The sequence below is a fragment of the Hesperophylax consimilis genome, chromosome 1 (assembly GCF_061612785.1).
Source record: "Hesperophylax consimilis isolate HC1 chromosome 1, BYU_Hcon_1.0, whole genome shotgun sequence".
In the NCBI taxonomy this organism is placed as follows: domain Eukaryota; kingdom Metazoa; phylum Arthropoda; class Insecta; order Trichoptera; family Limnephilidae; genus Hesperophylax; species Hesperophylax consimilis.
The window spans coordinates 17,217,493-17,238,943 of record NC_142836.1 but is presented as its reverse complement, the minus strand read 5'-3'; the positions used below and the strand labels follow the sequence as shown (position 1 = coordinate 17,238,943).

Genomic DNA, 21,451 nt, shown 5'->3' with positions numbered 1-21,451 from the left:
TGGTTTTTCGGATAGCGTTATGCGTAAGATTAATAAACGGAAGATACTTTCAAGATTTGGGCATGAAGTGCAATAAAAAAGAAAGGAGTGGAATAAAAATATATTAATTATGGTGACCGGATAAATCATCACAATGATAATTCATCAAATCTTTAAAAAGTTATATAAAGTCATGGAAAGTGATGAAACAAAAACTTTATTAACTGGGTTAAGTAGGTTAGGTTAGGTTGAAAAAAAAATTGTTTCATCGTTTTTAATGACTTTATATCACTTTTTAAAAGTGTGTTGAATTGTCACTGTGTTGAGTTATCATGGAACCATTAATTATATAAGAAGTCGGGCCAGTCAGAATAACGGAAGGGTATGTATGAGACGGTGCACGAATGAAAATTGTGTACCAAGACAGTAGTATATAGTTGTCATAAGTATAACAAAATGAACACGTGCCTAGACTGTAAAAATCTATTAATATTACAGAATTATAAAGAAAAGAGAGAAAAAAAAACATGTTGAACTCTAAACTTTTACTTTTATTAACCAAGAGATTTTTTGTTCCAGATATCCGCAAGCAATTCGTCTCCCCTCCAGAGGCGGTGAGCGTGGAGCTCTATGGACAGACCTCCCTACGCTGCCTGCCCCCCGCAGGCGCTCCGCCCGCCCAGCTGCACTGGCTGAAGAATGGGGTCCCGCTGACTCCGGGCTCCAGCAACGCAGTGCTGCTGTCTGCAGAAGGCCACCTTCTGGTGTCGCAAGCTACGCTGCAGGTATTAATTTGCCTTATCTGGATAGTTAGCTGTTATAAGCACGCCACATATTTTTCAATGTATTATGCACGCATCGTACTACATGCTAAAGTAAATTTTATTCGAAAAGATACCATTAACATACGTATATCAGTCTCAAGCCAGTGTTCTAATTACATCCAGTATGTTGTAAGGCTGGAGGGAGTGGGGAGAGATAGAAGATAGGAAAGAGGAAGGTTAAGAAGTACCTGGATATCTAGATCTGGTTACTAAGCTCAGATAATTTAATAGTTTTAAGAAACGTTTTGTTACTAAATCATAGTACCTATCTTACCCGGGCGATATCGAGTTCTCGATTTGTCACAAAAACGGCGCTTTACAAATCAATCAAACACCATTATTATTATTATTATGAGGTCAAACTTTGTATAGTGCAGCGCCATTAAGTGATAAAATTAGTTCAAGAGCTCATGAATTTTGTTAAAATTGGTAGACTTTTAAAAAATATATATATTTTTTTAAAGCTCTCTTACCTCACACCAAATGAAAATTCATCGTAAGAATATGTACCCAATACTTACCTACTATATATGTAAAAAAATGGTTTAATTACTTATCGATATTTATTGTTATACCCAGATTAGAACTACGATATGGAGATACATAGAATGGAGATTTACCTGACTTGCGATACATGAGCTTTTTTTATTTAAAAATGTAGATGGCGTTTTGGTATACGGTGACATTAAAAAAATGCTTTTCATTCAACCAAAAGTTATTTTTAAATAATGTATAGGATGGTTAGGAACAGGACAGAGGGTTTAGCGGTTCTGAGTGATCAGTGAAGTCATGTGAAAAATTTGATGATTTAAAAAAACTCACAAAAATTCACCAGAGACCAAAATTCTATTTTCATTTTTACTCCATATAAGGCCACGAATCTCTTCGTTAATTTTGTTAGATAGATTAATTAACAAAATGTATAGTTTTGAAACATATAATTCACATGTTCTCTCTTTTTTCACCCGGTCACCTACTGCCTGTATATCTAACATATACAGGCAGTAGGTGACCGGGTATCTATCTATATATGTGATTTGGGTGGTAATTAAGTAATACTACTCTAAAACTAAAAATACAAAATAAAATATAACGGGATTGCTATTTATCGCAGTGCTTTGATTTAATTGCAACAAAAAACATCATGTTGTCAAAATTCTTGAGGTAAAAAAAAATAATATAAAATAGTTTCTGGCTATACCATACAAATAATATTTTTACATGGCATGCAGTATTTATATCATTCCACTGAAACTATGAAAACTAATTTATCAATGAAAAATAAGCATTTATTTACAACATAAAAGCATAAACCAAAAGTACCGCAAATAGCACCCAAAATATTTTACTGTGTTTACGTAAAAGCGTCAAACCATTCCACTAAATTGTTCGTTCGAGGATCAAATTCCATTCCACCACTGCCCAAATGTGCAGGTACATTTAATATTAACTCAATTTAATATTAATTATACAAACTATTATGGATCGACAACTGTATTGACGTTAGAACCAATGAGTTTTGATATAATTCTTCGGGATAGATGCAAATATAATTTAATTAAGGAAACTTATTAGTATTTGAATTCCGAATATTTAGGTTTTTGTAAACAGATGAATAATGGTTGATAAAGTAAATGGGTGCAACCAAAATCATAATAAAGCACTTATCCGAACAAACTAATCTTGGTTTCTCCGTTGATGGTCATCACAATGCAATGAAGATGCATCAAATGCATCACAGTTAAAATATTATCGGCCAATACACGAAATTCTGCCTAATATAGAAATATATAAAAATATTAATCATCGCGAACAATTATATCTATTACTAAAAGGAATACCGTGTAAAGATTTATCCAACATCTAGATATTGCATTAATAAAGTGGAAGTCAAATAAGATCATTGGCACTGTTCCAAATGCAAAAAAATCGCCATTTTTCAAAACAGAGAGGAAAATGCCTGCTCTGAGGGCCGTTAATGGACCATATTTTAATATTATTTTCAATAATGGTAATAACGAAAATTGTGAAAATGAAATAATATAGTTAGTAACCATTATATTATTATTTCTAAATCGACCCCAGCGAAACTAGAAGATATAGACGTGTCATCGCGTGTAAATGAGAGTGAAGTAATTAATTTATATCAAGACAGAGTTTTCTGAGAGAACCTCTGAGGAGAAATTGTGTGATTCTTAATGAGTTAATCATTTTCAGAAGTCGATAACGAAAAGTACGTAAAAGGTATGAAAACACATATTTTTTCAGTGGCCAATGGCACTCGACGCCACTTAAAACAAACTATAAACCCTAAGATTCACAGCACAGTATCAATGAAGATACCTAATGACCAGTTTGAAGCAAATGAGGTGTTTTATTGTTATTTCTTTCAGGATATGGCCAACTACACTTGCGTGGCAGAGAACGTGGCAGGAAAAAGAACCTCGGAAGCCGCGTTACTCACAGTATACGGTAAGCCATTTCATTATCCTGGAGCTCATCAGTGATCCCAGTTATTTAACACAATCGTTTTTGCTTCACTCTTTATTCGCGTATTTCCTCCGCAAAGCTTGTCAGGTAGTAGTGGTGGTTAGTCGTTCCCGGGGCACGCACGGGGAATGGAACCGCTCCGAGCTGTTTTGCTTCTTTTATATGCAACACATTTACCAACACCTTTGCTCTGGCCAGGTGAAAAACATTGTGATTAATATGTCGGTGGAGTACTGACCGTTTGTTGAATGCGAGCTCGTTACTTTCATTATGTATGCCATTTATTTAACCGTTTACGAACGTTCGATTCATTTTTTCCTCTTGTAAACATCTGTTACCATCATATTTCGCAGGTGCCGACCTCCATAGTATTTACAACGTTTTTTGCTGGTTTTTAGGTAGGAGTAACGACGGGGTAACTTTTAATGCGGTTTTTATCCGGGGGGTATAAATTATACATTTATTTTTTGATCTGAATTACATACAAGAGTTCCACTGTCCGGAGACTGCAGGGACTGTGGATCCCCCATTCGGGGAATTTCGCGTAGCGGAAATGGGGGAAAATGGAATAAGAAGGAAAAGGGAGGTTAAAAAGGACCCGGTTATTAAGAACTAGTCTCTAAACAATGCAGAAATAAAGCTAAGTAATTTCAAAGAAAGTTTAGATTTCAGAGGATTCTTACAATAATCACGTAAAACCCTTAGAAATCGCTCAGAAATCCATCATTAAAATAATGTACCAAAGGACCAAGACATATCCCACCAACCAGTTATTTCAAGAAACAGAAATCATGGAACTAAGACGGATCTATTGTATTCAATGTCTCAAATTTATATTTACGCGTCCTATCAATTTCACCAAAAACACAAATCGCTCGAGCCAGAGACATACCACATGCGTGTTCACAGTCCCTCACTGCAAAACTAGGCTGGGCCAAAGGCACATCAACTATATTGCCCCAAAATTGTTCAATTCTTTACCCAATTCCATCAACATGTCTCAAAACCTGAACTTATATAAGAAAAATGTTAAAAGTTGGATAAGAAATAATTTCGAAGCGAGTAACTTTTTTCTATAATTTAAGCCATCTGTTTCTAAATAACTAAACTACCACATGTCTTTCTGTAAATTAAAGATTAATTTCTTTAAATCAAAGAAATATATACATGCATCTATGTTTTATGTGTGTGTGTGGGTGTGTGTGTGTGTGCGTGAGTGTGTGTGCGTGTGTCTGTGTGTGCGTGTGTCTGTGTGTGCGTGTGTCTGTTTGTGCGTGTATCTGTGTGTGTATGTGTGTGTGTGTGTGTGTGTGTGAGGGTGTGTGTGTGTGTGTGTGTATATGTTTGTAAATTTAAAAAAAAGAAAAAAAGAAAAAATAGAAACTTCTCTAAAAAAAAAAACCAATCACATTGATCTCTATAGATACATTTAACAAGTTTAAAAAAAACTATATTTTAAACACCACTGTTTTATCCTTACACTATAATACCCACGCTCAGGCTTCGCCTTTGTGGGATTTTTTTGTTACTCTTTCATTCTATATTACTATGTATGTACCTGAATTGTATATGTATCAAAAATTTTGTTAATAAAAAAATAAAAAAAAATAAGAAATAAAAAAAGAGGAGAGGATTTCTAAAACCACAGGGAGGTATTCATCTCCGAAACGAAGCACATATTTATTTCGCACTTGGTCGGGATTTTAAAATTAAACCTTAAATTTTTTTTTAATAACATCTGTTTACATTATGTAAGTATGCGGATCGAATTTTTTGTTTTGTGTTTATAAAACGTTGAATTTATTTGCAGTGAGCGGTGGCTGGAGCAGCTGGTCCCAGTGGTCTGAGTGCCGCTGTCCAGGGCAGGCAGCCGAGGGACAAAGGAGAACCAGGGCCTGCACCAACCCCCAGCCCCTCAACGGGGGGCAGCCCTGCAGCGGGCCTGCAATACAACGCTCACAAGACTGCCTGCCTTGTCATAACGGTAAGCTTTTTAACACAATTCAAATAATGGGTTTTCGATGACATTCATTATTTTAAAAAAAAAATTGATTGTTGTTGTTCGCTTTCCAATGCTTACTCTGGATACAGATGGATATTTATACGACTCATTTCCTAACGACAATTCGGAATCTCTTCTTGGTAAGTTACCCATATGTTTTTACGTAAACTGTCGTATGGTGGGAAAAATGGGTGACACGGGCAGAATATCCTGGATCTGGCAGTACCGCTGATTTCAGTCTGTTGCCCCTTATTCAGTATATTGCTTCTCATCTGTTGTCATGTATTCAAGACATACCAAACCGGTACCAACCACCGTGAGCGCAATGTAACTAAAGTAAGAATTTTTCTGGCACCACCATCCAAAGCCAATGCATGAGGGACAATCTTAGACAGAGACAACTGTTGATCAGATCGGTCAAGTTTGATGCGTCAAACATACTGATTTAACCTTTTCGTACAAAAGGTGCGAAATTTGGGGACAGAGCTTTCAACACACTACTTTAATGGCCTACCATTTAGTTTAACGACAGAATGTGAAACTTTTTAAATAAATTTTAAAACGTATCATATCAGTGGCTGAGTTGGAATCACGTTTGGGTCTCACCCAGGCGTCGTGAGTTAATTTCTTGGCTGGCTTCTCCATAACAATACAAGCAACATTTTTTGCTTACTGTGGTTGTAGAAGGAAACTTTCAAATGTTGTCAGGTTATACGTAACCCGAGATGTTAGTCTTTCTTTAAAAATTAAAAAAAAAGTATGATGCGCCATCAAGGTAATTTTATTACTCAATGGCGCTTTACAAAGTTGAGCATATAAAACATTATACTATACTACATGTGCCACCGAAATATTAAACGATATTTTCCCTCCAGGTGTCGCAGGTCACTGGAGCCCCTGGTCAGAGTGGTCCCGCTGCGGCAGGGACTGCCGCCAGAGCAGAAGGAGGCAGTGTGTAGGTGGAGAGAGAGAGAGGGAGGGGGACGGGGATGACTGTCCAGGAAGAGCGTTACAGCTGGCACCCTGCTCTGGGGGACTCTGCCCTCATGGAGAAATCCCTTATGAAGGTAGGATTTTTACGAATAAATTTAGCTTAACTACAGCTTTCAGTAAGTGCCATTATAATCATCAATTTAAAATTTATATAAGTCACTGATTTCCGAAGTCTTATAGATTAGAAAAATAAATAATAATCGTAATAATATATTCAAAATTTACTAAAAGTTTATTAGGAAACCTGTTAATTCATTCGTTTAAGGTTAGGTTTTGAACCGAATTACCAATAATTTAAAGCGATTCTTAATAAGTTAGCAATACTCATTTTTCTCCGTGTGAAACCTATTATTTTACCCGATTTTTACATGTGAACGAATGACCCATCGTCATGTCTATAATGTACGGAGGTATAATTGAAAGGCACATCAGCTTGCAAATGAGTTTATTCTAGAACTGGCGGTACAATGTAGTATTGCCCACACAGTGGGAGGACGTCTCATTGCCACACTACACCTCCACCCTTAAAATAACAATAAAAAGTATATACAAGTCATCAAAAAAAAATACCAATAGTAACAGTTTTTTTTGTGTAATTCGCACAAAGGACCTAAAAAAATATATATACAAATATGTACATAATTTATAACATAGAGATATTACAAGTACACAATTAATTTTGCATGTTTAATCTATCAACGGGACGCCGAATCCGCTATGGATAACGGCGACCTTCCGTACTTTCGGTGAATACTTGGGGCGGCTCTGTAGGTCTGACGAGTTGCGGCGGGGAAGGCGTCACCACAGTGGTCTCCGACTCCGAACTCACCCACCCTGGTCTCCGTTTCCGGATACTGACGGGAAAACTATCGAACTCCTCGGTCTCATTTGGTCAATATGACTGTTGTAAGTTGCCCCATCTGACCCCGATACTGTAAAATTCCTGGATCTTACTTGCTCCCTCACTTGACCCCCCCCCTGCCCACGTGCGGCCTGGGCCGAAATCCTGGAACCAAACATTATCTGTTTGCCCCACCTGCTGCCTGAACCTGTCGCGCTTGTTCCGAGTCTATGACCATTGCCCTATCTGGCCTCATTGCGTCTAAACGGGTACGTAGTGCTCGGCCCTGCAAAACTCTGGCCGGTGTCTCACCCGTAGTGCAATGTTCTGTGTTATGATAGACTAACAAAAAACCTTGTAAAGCTAAACCTACGTCTACCTTCTCTCGTAAGGCTTTTTTAATAACCTTTTTATAATTTTTTACCGCGTTTTCTGCCGCACCGTTAGACGTCGGATGGTATGGTGCAGAAAATACGTGATTTATACAATTTCCCCGTATAAACGTGTCAAAGTTTTCACTGGTAAAGGGTGGATCATTGTCTGTTACGATCTGACGCGGTAGCCCAAAATGTGTCCATGTTTCCCGTAATTTACCAATTGTGACTTCTGCCGTGGTCCGTGTCATGTGAAAAATTACATTCAACGAGAGAAAAAAAAATAATGTTATTTTATCCTCGTCGCCACTGTAATGTACGGAGGTATAATTGAAAGGCACATCAGCTTTCAAATGAGTTTATTCTAGAACTGGCGGTACAATGTGGTATTTCCCACACAATGGGTAGTTAGCCTCATTGCCACACTACAATGTCAATGATATAAACTGTTCAATGCGCATACATATCGTATCACTTTTATACATTTCCACTTATCACACAACTTGCACTACAATCAACCTCACACATACACACTATACATTACACACGTCACCCGTTAATTAATTACCTACCACAAATAAGACATTATAATGAAACTTAACCATATTTTTTACTTTTTACAATGAAACATAAATATAACCATTATGAAATACTTTTTAATATGTGTAAATTATTGTTTCATCACTGTAACAAGTGTAATGTTTGTTTCTAAAATATAAACAAAATATAATTTAAAATAAATGTCTGTTTTCGAACCCGCGATTCCGTGGTAATTACCCTACAGTTCTCTCATGGAGTTCGTAAGTACAAATTATGAAGAAACTAAGAATAAAATCTCAGCTAAGGAATACGTAAACCTCTCATCCATGCATCTGTCCCAAATTACATACAATATTCAAGTTAATCCAATTTGGGGATTACCGTGCCGTGTACCTCCTCCGGAATGTAGAATTACCGCCGAGGCAGGATTATCAGCGTTGTAAAGTAACCTAATTTGGCAGAATAAATACGCGAATCTGCTAACTGCTATCGTTTGTGTTTACATTGGAGTGAAAATTCAGAGGCTGGCTGCACGCCCAGTCAAAAATTATTGTTGATAAAGCAATTTCAATACTCTCGTTTTATTTACCTGAATAAAAGGTCTTTCATCGGACGGACGCACGAACAATTTATTTTAATTATTCATTTGTGCTAAATTTCAGTTTTTTATTTACCACTCTTTAATGTTTACTTTGCGTTTCTTGAATTGATACCTTTGATGTAATTAAACTGATACTTCTTATTTCGACCCCGGTTTTAATAAATGTTTTTTTTGTTTTTGTTTTAACGGATTATGTTCACAGAGTTATGAATCCTACTAAGTTTAATTAATTTTGTAAAATATTAATACTGAAATTTAATTTCTGAATAAATCATATTTCTTCACAGATTAAATGCCAAGCACTTATTGACGCATTTCGCATTTACATTTTTCTCGGTGTTATTCTAAAAATCTTTTTTTCGGGACACTGATATTTCTTATTAACTAAAATTGAAATCATTATTTGGCATCCAAAAACTAACATTTCTTGGCAATGAAAAAAATTTTGTTTCTAAGAAAATACTGTAACAATTTATGTTAAGTTTCCGGATTCTTTTGAAAAGAGGAAAATGCCGTGCTTTAGAAAAAGTTTATATCGTTTGGACATTTGAAGAATCTTTAGAAAAAAGCTGAAAATGTGGGATACTTTATTGCAGTCATTAAATTGTCATCCCCAAAACATGGCTAAGACATGGCCAGAGCTTATAGGGACAAAAAGGAAATGACAAGTGATATATCACAGTCTCCGCAGTAGGGTAACTAAATCAAAGATATTAAAATATAAAACGAATTTAGAGAAATGCTTATATTACATGTTTATATTTGAAAATGAAGACAAATGAATTCAAAATTCTTGCCTGGTCAAAAAATTTTTCTTTCAATCGGGATATTTCGGATTCTTTTCTCGTTGAAAAATAATATCTTAACAAGATGATTTGAGATTTTCACAGCCAAAAGTATTATTGTAATTTGTTTTGGGGGTATTATACCTCCTTCTTTAGCCAACGTTTCGGACAGCAACGCGTCATAATATCCCAAAAATAAATAACTATAATACTAACAAGATATTTTTATGCATACTCTATCTTCGCACTGTGACACATTTAAGCTAAAATTAGTGAAGGTATAGCTATTGTTCAGTTTGCAGGACTTCACAATAACTACTTAATGGAGGCCAGTCAAAAGCAATTAATATCAATATCAGTAAAATCACATATTGAAAATTTGATGTACATTGAAAATAATAAAAATTGGTTCATGAATTTTACAAATCAGTATAACCGTTTCTAAGATAAGTAAGATGTTTACCTACAAAATAATTGATCGCTGTCTTGACTTGGCGCATAAATAATTCCACGTAAAAAAAGCTTTCCGCTCTCAGTGTTTTCTTAAAGGTTCTCCCTCACCCCAACACAGCGCGATCCATGCATCTTTCATCGCAGGAACCCGCCCGCCATCCGCGGAGGTTTTCTGGAAGAATCTCAAGACTGATGGCGTCTACTAGGGACCAAATCACTGACGTCTTCTAAAATAAAAGAATTATTTATGTCGGCGCCCCGCAGCAATCATTGTTCGAAGTCTCCTGCCGGCAGACCGAGCGGGAAGCAGGAAGCAGGTAGCTCGCTAGCTGCTCTCGTAGCCGCTTAGTGAAAAGAAGCGGATATAGCGAGGTACATTGGAACGCTTTTCAAGGAATTTATTAGCATGCTCAGGTCCAAACACTGGCTCCAGTCGAGCTTTATGTTGGCTGTTGCCTGGTTTCAAGTAAGCGCAAGCTTGAAAATGGCGATACGCATTACCTACGTTTTAACGTATGATGTTGTGTTTAGTCGTTACCAAAAACATTATCCATTTTCACGTTCATAACTATGTTTTTTTTATTTAAAAATAAGTTGCACAGTGATAAATTTTTTTAAGCGAATAATTCAATAAATGAATAATTTCAAAGAACCTTTGCATGAATCAGTTTAATACCCTGAAACTCACCGTTCGAGGGTTTTAAACTAAACAGAACTCATTCTGTCGTCATTAATCTGTACAAATTTACGAAACTTCATTTTCATCCTAACCTAGGCACTATGAAAAAAAGCTTATACCATATTTTCAAATTTATCAAAGAAGAAAAGTAGTGATGATGCCCTGCTAAGACTAGTAGTAATAATTACTTATGTGTAGTATTTTTAATTTTTTTTACTGACTGACTTACGTCAAATTTACAAAATAAATAACACGGAATAGAAGAAGAATGTAAATAATAAGTAAACGATTATTTATATGTATTAAGCAAAGACAGAAATAAACATAGAAAACAAAAATGACAGATCAAGTCAAGACCTCGCAAAAAGTCATAACAAAAATTTTATAATATTTCTGTTAAGTGATCAAAAAAAATAATGTTTTTGTCTTGAATTAATCCGTCTACATATTCAGGATCATGGTAAATAGTATCCATAAATAGTTCGGAATTGATTTTCATTATTTCTAATGGATTATTTTGAGGGGATTGAAAATGTATAGTAAAGTAGGTGAATCAATAATGCAATTAATAATTTAAATTTGTAGTAAAGTAGGTGAATCAATAATGCAATTAATAATTTAAATTTGTAGTAAAGTAGGTGAATCAATAATGCAATTAATAATTTAAATGTGTAGGTGAATCAATAATGCAATTAATAATTTAAATAAACAAATGAGATATTACTACAGACTTGGAAAGGTTTTTTCATTAAATATTGTTTAGAGATATATGTACTTATACCTACAGTTAGTAAAAATCCAGACGTGAAAAAAACAGCGTCTCAGACGCCAAGTTAAATGTTTTGTTTGGTTTTGCTTAGTGTTCCAATACAAAATGAAATAGAAAACACAAACGCAATGTCGGGACAAGACAACACGAACATTATAAATGGTTCACAATGTCTTCAATTTATTTTCAAGACAATTTTTCATCGCACAGTTCCAGATTTGGTGGAATTCTAAAATAATAAATCTCGCTCAACTAATGATCCGCCTCCAGAAGGAATTCAATTAGAACGGATTCCTAAAATATGTTGTCCTCATTCTGTCATTAAGGGCAGCGTCTTTCCGCGACTTAAATGATAAGTTATGTCTCTAAATGCGTATCTAATTGCGAAACACGTGCGAAAGAATTTAACTTCCCCGCCTTTTAAATAATTCTGGGTCGACCCAAAGTCCACACGTGGTACTCAAACGGACATGAAAATTATTTTTAGATCGTGTAAATGACTTTTTCATAATAATATCCTCCAAAAATGGTTCTATTAACGGTGCTAACGATGGCAATGTAGAGACCTCTAAGCCACCGTTATTATGTTTTTATTTCGATTTGTCCCCCAGTCAATCCTGAAAAGTTTGATGTATTTGTATTCAGGAATTCCCGCTTTTAACGCAAACAGGACAGTTCAATTTTTAAATAATTTGATCATGTGTAAACGTGATATTCAGTAACATTCACATACAAACAATACGCCATAAACTCATATCATGATTTTATTATCATAAAAACGTTATTTACGTGTGATAAATAAACCTGATGCGATATTTATTTATCGATCAGAATTCAAGTGGACATTTTCAGAAACCCTATAGATAAAATCCAAAATCCGACCTGACCTTTACTCGTGTAGGGTGGAACAAATTTGCATATTCTCTGGTAAATTGGTGCAATGCAAACAACTATGTGCACATTCTCGGAACAGAAAGAATTGAATTTTCATATTTGGTTAGACCTTTAAAAATTAATGAACTCTTGAAAATAATATTGATAAACATATCTTAGACAACTTACATAATATGAATACATGTGCAAACATTATATTCTTACGCCAACGGTTTTACTTAAATTAAACCCATTTTTTGCTTCAATATTAAATTGAACGAAACAATTACCCACTTTATTTCATTATCCAGATTTACTAGATCCCAGTATTGTTTGCATTAAATTATTTGTAATTTATTTATTTTTAATTCGACATAAATAGTTTAGAAAGCGGTGATTTTCAGCTTCACGAATTTGGTTTGTTAAAATATACAAGATTCCAGATCGTTAACATCAGTAACACTGTAATGAGTTTATTTCCCAAACATAATTCACAAATAACTTGAATTATTATAGTGTATCTGAATTATTATTCCCCTCTTCTCCGCAGCCGAAAACAGCAAAAGGAAGAGACTTTATGGTCGAATAATGCCCGCCATTACGGAGTACGGCGGCTTCGCTGGCGTGAGCCTAGGCGGATAGTTCCTCCATCAAAATATAAATAGTCGATCGCTGTTCGTCTGTAATAATAAAAAAAAATCAGACGTGTAATAAAAAGACTTCGCCGAGGAGGAAGTGGAGTGAGAAGTAATTTGAAATTCAAATACAAGCGGCAATAGGAAATGCAGACGGGAGAGAAAACATGCCTTCGCGTAGACTGGTTCTCATTGAAGATCTGCGTATGTATTCTGCCAACTGTTATGAGAACATTACTTATTTTTATACATTAAAGCTTTTGCTTTCTGCTTTCTGGTTCACGTGCAATTATTGAACATCTCTAATATTTTATAGAGAATATCTTCTGTGGTAACAGTTTCACCGCTGCACCATATTGCTTAGCTTTTAAAACTGAAATTATGACTCATTGTTCAAGCACTTGTTCAATTGTTATGTAATACTATAAATACTCCGAAAGCCAGATATTCAACTACGTTACAATGTTTGACAATCCTGCGGCTCTTAAATGCGCGGAATTTAAAGGCTTCGAAGCGCATAAAAATGGAATTGTCTTCTGATCAATTAATTTGATTAAAATTTTTCCACCCTTCTTAAACCCTTGAAATTTAACGCGTTTTATTCAAAGTTATTTAATTTTTACGTTCCAGACATCAACTTTAACTGCGGCTTCTTATTGCTCAACCAAAATACAGACGCGCACCGAGAGGAGTTCGGAGCTTGGAAGTACCAGGCACATCCCTCGCTGTCTCTTTACGGTCGATCGTTGTATTTGTAGATATTTCCACCCCTTGAATAACGCTTTCGGTAACTGTTAACATAAACCATGTCCTTGCGGGACCCCTCATGAAAAGTTCACATTCGCCTCGCATAAAAGATCATTGACCATTGCGTGTGGGAGCAAATGAGGCGACGGTAACGATTTGACGATGGTCAGACGAGCCATAACATTGACTAAGCTAAACTGATTTATTGCACTGACAATTGCATTTTTATTACACGCAATTAATTTTGACTTTCCTCCCAAATGTTAGATAGCTAACAGCAAAGTTTTGATTCACTTTCAAATTAAATTTGAGCAAATTTCAAAATTATTTTTTTTACTTATCCACAAAATGTTGGCACTGCCATTACATAAATTGCATCTTTATTTTTATAGCGTGCCATAAAAACTATTAGGCACCAATTTCACCCAGGTCCTAATCAGTTTTGATTTATTGGTCATTTCAATTTCATTGCGCAATTATTTTGTTTTTATACAGAAACTATTTATTGGTGAAGGGAGACTGAAAGTAAAACGGCAGTTTCATCATATTGCATCTCCCGAATGATCGACGGTATATCATACTGGGCATAATATAATGCTTTCTTAGTATCGAAGAAACTACCTTCACTAGATAATACACCCTATTTGCCATAACTTAGATGTTAAATAAGGGTAGACAAAAGCAGTAGGTATGAATGTAATGCTTTTTACGTCGTCTACGTTAAAGCAATGTTTATCGTATGCACATATCTGAAGCCGAGGATATCATTTTATATCTTTGTTTTTCTGTTTTCACAATGGGTTTACCGTTGTGGAAATTTGATGTATCTTTAGCAGAGCGTAATCGTCTAGACTATTCTTTTAACAGTATTTATTCAAGAAGTAAAAATGAATCACATAGGCTTTATGAAAACAATTATTTTGTATTAAAAATAATTTTTTGAAGAATATTGTTTCATGAATTCAACTAACTTTTTTTATTACTACTTGGGGTTTATTTTATAAGATAACATAATTGATAAAAAAGGTACATTATTATATTATTTTAAAAATGCTCAATTTTAAATGCTCGAAAGCGTAGCAAGTAAAATTCATAGTGCTAAGATGTAAGTAAGATATTTTTATACTGTTTTATAAATTTTAAAACAATATGTAAGTATCGTTGCTCCTTGCGACATGCGGCATTTTTGTTATATATTCCACGTAATAAATATTGCTATGATGGCATAAGAAATACAGTAATTGAACGTGTACTCAACCTTTAGGACTCGTTATAATAAGTAGATCTTATAGACATTTGAAAAAAAACAGTAAAGTATTATTGCTTCAAAAAAATAACATATAATAAATTTTCACACAAACATGTATATAATTTATTATGTTTACATTAGCTCCACAGGAAGGAGAGAAAGTTTTGGAAAGGAAAAAGTATGAGGGGTGGGTAGGAATCTGGGGGTAAATGTGTCCAGGAGCGACGGACCTATGAATCCATCCCTCAAACAAGGCGATGGGTCGAGAGAGAGTTCGGCTAGAGTAGTCAAAAGGTAGACCTAGACAAACCTCACTCGTGAAACCCTGCTAGGTCACCAAATGTAGCGAACCACTTGGAATGACCTATTTTAAGGGTGTTGATTATACAATAAATGGTTACCGGCGGTACCCATACCCGCCTCCCAAATTTGGAATATAATACATACATACAAAAACTATCTCAGCCGATTTTGGAATATTATCAATGGATCGTAAGTTTCTCTCCAACTGGCACGGCACTGGCACTGAATCAATAATAATATTAATAATTCGAATAAAATAATTTTGTTTTAATACCAACTGATTTCGACCTATAATAATTATCATAAAATGTTCTAAAATTTAATAATACTTTTAGATTTTTTGTTGTCACGTCAGCTGAAGTACAAGTTTATCTCAATTTACGAGAATAGATTTGGAGGTTTAGTCGACAGCCATTGCTGACGTCAGCGAGGCTTTGCGGGCCTTTAAATATTCTCTCTCCGCGCGTACCAATACTTATCAGACCACAGCTGATGGAATCAAAGAAAAGGAAATACACGTACAAAAAAAACGACGTTTTTATAATATTTGACAGTATGGATCTTAAATAATAATAAATTTATTTCCTACATGAGTTTTAGATTGTGAAGAAAATTAGATTATAAATCAATTTTACTTGAGACTAGCTAATGCAATTTTCGATTAAGTTATAAGTTTTGTATCATAACTTGGGTTATTCAGTATAAGAAAATTAATGAAATTACACTTTTTTGAAACCTGATAGTTATGAAAGCGCGTGTAGTGATGATATTGGACCTTTTTATTATGTTTTTAGTGTTCCAAAACTTTTCCGATCGCATTCATAAAATTTTGGTAAATTTTTCGCTGAATATTCAGCATGTTTTTATTCCGACATAAAATTGAAAAAAAGGATTACGGTATGAGTAATGACAGCCCAAAATGTTCGTAAATTGTATCACTTTGTCAACCTTACAATATAATATCCAGTTGTATTTTGACGGCCGTATTAATCTTGGGTGACTTTGTGAATTTCGACGATCAGCCTATATAATGTATGTGGCCTTAGCTACATATATGATACATGATGCAGGTAGTGGTAGTGGGCTCTAGGCTGGAGGTACATATCCTGTACAAAGGACGGTGGCTCCGGAAACGGGGTGGAGAGGATATCCCTCACAGAAGCAGGATGGATGTAGAAGTATCAGGACGACAGAGGGTGTACAGGGTGGCAGAGAAGCAGAGGGTTCCTCTCTTCACGCTAGAGTGAGCACATTGTACTGAATGGTCAGGGTACACAGCAGATTCTGCACAAGATATGAATTACGGTAAATATTTCCTCATCATGTATGGGGCTTGATGTCTGCCCGTTGGATTTAAAATTGCATATTCGAGCTTATTTTATTTTTTTAGAATACCGGATAACACATTTTTGAACCGTTATTGTATGGTTTACAATCAAAGAAAATCAGTAGGTATATTCTAGGAGTATATAAATACGTTGTACGTTTATCGTAACTTTGTGAACGGAATGTTTCGTAAATAAAAATAAAACGAAAAAAAATATTTAGACGGAATAACAAAATAAAATTTTAATCATTTTTTCATATTGCTTTCTTCAAGCACACAAGTTTTCTTTGTTAAGAAAACTTGATTAAAGATACAAAAAATAATTAAAAACAGCATTATGAGAAAACAACAACAAAGAATTACGATGTTTTGGGTTCTGTTAAGAAATTGTTTTAGGGGTGAGAAAATCTGTATTATGTTTATGAATACTATCATCCCCATCTATGATATATTTTATACGAGAATAACCGCGTTGGATTTGAGTAAAACGACATGCTAATTAACCTTGAACAGTGGTTCTGGCTGAACCGGAAGGCACGCACGACTGGCCCAGGAAAAGACAGACGAAGACTCCAACCATGATGACTACTTTTGTGCTCGACGAAGCGAAATAATCACCTGTACTTCAGTCACAAATACAGATACAACTTCCTCAAGTTCTTGGTGCAAATCAGCCCCCCACACGAGTCCCCTCTACCCTCCCTCGGCTTGTTAAAGGGCTCAGACTAATCTGTAGCCGCTATGATTGCTTTCTTCGGACGAGGGTACAAATAATATGTTTCGGTGTAACTATTGTAAAGAAGACTTTATCTCGTCCAAATTATGCTTTCAAAGTTCTTTTATCTGCACAAAAAAAAAACTTCGAGACTCTTTACGATTAAATTTAATCATGTCATAAAGTACTTTTTTAATAAAGTTAATCTGCCTATTATGTATCATTATTTACCTACGTATTCGCTAGACGTACGATGTAGAAAAATACGTATTAAAATTTTATAAAACATGGAAAAGAAACTACTTTAAATCTTAACGAAACAGTAAACAGAACAGGTCCCGAAACATTAAACAGGTAACGGTCGCAACTAGGAATCGAAACCAGGATTTAATAATTTTACATCATTTTTGTCGATATCATATTTCTAATTCATGATTAAAAATATTATCTAGAAAAAAAAATTTCCCACACCTTTTTGAATGATAAATAATTAGGTCACAATGGCCGAGTTGGTTGAGGCTTTGTCCCGGTAAGACAGAGATCCCGAGTTAGATTCCCACTTGAGACCGTTCCCATTTCATTTTTCTGTGTCTGGTTCTGTTTCAGGTTTATTTTAGATTTATTAGTATTATCTTCTTATTCAATGATATAAAAATTATCTACCTAGGTAAGAAATATTTATTGAATAAAGAAATTATTATTGACGTCATTGTGAGTTTAAAAAACCATTAATCATCTCTGATGTACGCAATATCTAAAATTCTACTTAGCACATTAAGAAAATAAAAACAAAGGGAAAACTAAGGTTTGAAATTCTTTCATCGGACGAAAATAGAAAATAAACAAAAAATACATCTACTTGGAGGGAACTATCGAATACACTTACTTGTAGGGAGCTATCGAATACACTTAATTGTAGGGAACTATCGAATACACTTACTTGTAGGGAACTATCGAATACACTTACTTGTAGGGAACTATCGAATACACTTACTTGTAGGGAACTATCGAATACACTTACTTGTAGGGAACTATCGAATACACCTAGTTGGAAAGAACTATCGAATAGACCTAGTTGGAAAGAAATATCGAATAGACCTAGTTGGAAATAACTATCGAATACACCTAGTTGGAAAGAACTATCGAATACACCTAGTTGGAAAGAACTATCGAATACACCTAGTTGGAAAGAACTATCGAATACACCTAGTTGGAAATAACTATCGAATACACCTAGTTGGAAAGAACTATCGAATACACCTAGTTGGAAAGAACTATCGAATAACTGCTCAACACGAATCTTTACAATATGCGATATATAGTGGGTATTAAAATATTAACATATAGAATAAAAACAATACCTATTCAATTATGGAATAATGAAAGTTACATTGAGATTTATTTAGAGGTTAGGTTCAAAGTCGTTGACCAAATATAAAAACGAAAACATTGTCTTAATAGATTGTTTTACGAAACATTTGAAGATTTGTGTGGATTGAAAAGAGTCGCAGGGTAAAAAATCACAATTGTTTAGTTTGGCGTGTAATGGAAGCGTGACAGGCGTCAACACTCCGTTGACTATTTCGGGGGAAAACCGGGGTGAATATGACATTTTTAGGGAGCATTCGGCTCACCCAACAATTGTAAACCAAGGGATAAGTTTTGAACAACCGTATAAAAAGGACAAAACCAACTATAATAATCAGAAACATGAAAGATTTAAATGGTTCCCCACTTTTTTTCACGAGAATATTATTTGGGCATAAATCCATTATTATAAGGTTTTTTGAAGGGAGTTTTCAAGTTCAGAAAGGGTGGTTGGGGTACGATGTGACGTAGTTGGGGTACGTGACGGAGGGGAGGTTAGAAGAGTGACGCAGAGAGGAGAGAGGGACCAAGTGAATGTATATGCTATTATCTGTTATTAAATCGAGAAATTGGAATAAATTTGCAAGATTATGCCGGATTACTGATGCTGTGAGGGATGATCTTAAAATCTCTGCAAATACGAGTACATGCTATTGTATTTTATAGTCAACTTGAGTGGATACCGTCGGATACGTATCTACGTCTAAACATTTGGTAGCAAGTTTTGTTTATCTGTACATAAAATATTATTTGTTCAGATTGAAAACTTATCTGTGTAGGCGGCAAAGAGATGAACTTATTCATATAAATGAATTATTCTATGAATTAAATTAAGTTTACATTATTTTCGGACCTATAAAATCTACTTACATGTCAGAGATTTTGAATTTGTACAAGACGGTATCGACTAAATCGTATTTTTCCTTTTCTGAAGAGGTGATTAAATTCAACTTTATCAGTTCAGAATGCATTTTTTTTTCAAAAAATATATTAATGTGACCAAATTTATCAGCTGTTTATTTTTTCATGAAATTATTAGATGGATTGGTTCTCTTTTTACACTGCACGTTGTATTGTATCCCTCCGATTCCCTCACTACTTCTGGTCGCAAAGGACTTTTGATGTGTCAACCCTCAGAGCTGTCACCCCTGTCCCGGGTGTCCTCGAGTGCCTCCACCTCCCCAGTAGGGACAGAGGCGCATGTCACGTGACACTGTTTTGTTTCGCCATTTGCAAGGGTTAGGTTAGGCACATGATATGATTCCTAGCCCCGGCGTGGTGTTGCAAACGTCACTTCACGTTTTGCAGACTTTTACAAATTGTTGCCGGGTACAAACGTTATTGGAAATATTTTTTTCGCGTAGTTTAGTTACTTATTTTTATTTTATTTTTTATTTTATTTGTGTACAAAAATTTTTAAACATTACAGATATTCTATCTAACTAATTGTAAAAGTACCATTTTCACAGTAAGAATGTAGCGCCAAAAACCTTACAAACTCATTGAATTTTCCGAAGAATATGTTGAAATTTTTATCTAATATATTTAAATAGCGTATCGCTCTTCCCACGGGCGAATTCGGGTACAGTGTTCTTTCTTGTGTCAAAAAGTATTTTCCTAGTGACAATTAACCAATATTTTTATTTATTTCATTCTATTATTCTTTGCTATAGCTCATGTTCATATTATTTTACTTGTACAATAGAGGCATCGAACGAACTACTCCTCACTTCAATCTCTTATTTAAAATTTTCTCAAGTAAAAACTAACTAACTAACGATCCCGCTGAGATAGGCGTAGAGGACGGACCGCAAAGCAACTCGGTCTTGGCACACACTCCTTGCCTCATTCACATTCATACATTGTCTCATTCAAACTCTTCTATTAGTCTGACTCTTGACATGGCCTGACTCAAGTATCTGATTCACTTGGTCGTACCATGTGTTCCTCGGGCATCCCAAAAATTTCTTTTTTTACAACTTCCGATTTTATTGTCCGGGTTAAATCTTCCCCATAGGAAAAACTAAACCCTTCCCCTCACTTTTCCACAAATGATTATCTAGTCAATCAACACTATTTAAGTGCATTATATAAGCCAAATAAATACAAAACAATACAAGAACAACACGTCAACTCACCAGAGATCAAATGGGAAAATAATTCACCGACTCCGGATATTTTTATATCAGAGGGTTCGGCTCGGTAGATCTTCTAACAGGGCCTATAAATCCTACTGATCCCTCAACATAAATATTTAAAAAATCTTTTGTTATCCGACATGTATTCAAAATGACCGACTTTTGCATCTTTATATATAATTTTTTTGATAGATCTAATACGCCTAATTTTTTAATGAGAGAGCTAGGTATAATGCCAGTAGCTGAAATAACGAATGGTAATATCAATATTATTATTTGAAGAAGACCTTCAAAACAAGAATAACCATCCTTTCTACATCTCAAGGTTTGTCACTGCATAAGTGCATGTATTATATTCTAAAAATAGTGGTTTGTTTTGGCGGTGGGATCTCCATCTGGTCCATTAGTTGGTTTTAATTATCGGGGGCAGTTGTTGTCCCGCCCACTCTCCGTGTCGCCTTGTCCCGGTTGGCTCATTACCATTAGGACGGCTCGCCTGCCCTTTTCGGAGTCCTCTTCAATCTTAATCGATTATCTAGATTCGATATGCAGTGCGATCTTTGAATTTCTTTCTTGAATTTTACTGCAGAACAGGGGGTGTTAGAATTATTAAGGATATGTTTATAAAAAAAACTAATAACGATTTATTTTCAATCACCACAATCATTGTTCACGTTTCACCCAATTAAGCTGAAATTTTTGCTTGTCTTGTGATGGAGAACTTAGCCAGCTGAGGAATCGAACTCATGACACGCCTGGGTCTGAC

The 21,451-nt window shown here is 35.1% G+C and overlaps 1 protein-coding gene across 2 annotated transcripts in view; it reads left to right on the top strand.

The window, feature by feature from the left end:
* Positions 1-21,451, top strand: part of LOC149426370 (netrin receptor UNC5B-like) — a 198,370-nt gene that overhangs the window by 116,485 nt on the left and 60,434 nt on the right. The window contains exons 5-9 of one of the 2 annotated variants that reach the window (XM_089650880.1): positions 559-764; positions 3,197-3,275; positions 5,104-5,277; positions 5,385-5,435; positions 6,171-6,362. In XM_089650880.1, coding sequence (XP_089507006.1) covers positions 559-764; positions 3,197-3,275; positions 5,104-5,277; positions 5,385-5,435; positions 6,171-6,362 — 702 coding nt within the window. The remainder of the gene's footprint in view (positions 1-558; positions 765-3,196; positions 3,276-5,103; positions 5,278-5,384; positions 5,436-6,170; positions 6,363-21,451) is intronic. The other variant, XM_089650888.1, reaches the window with a different exon arrangement.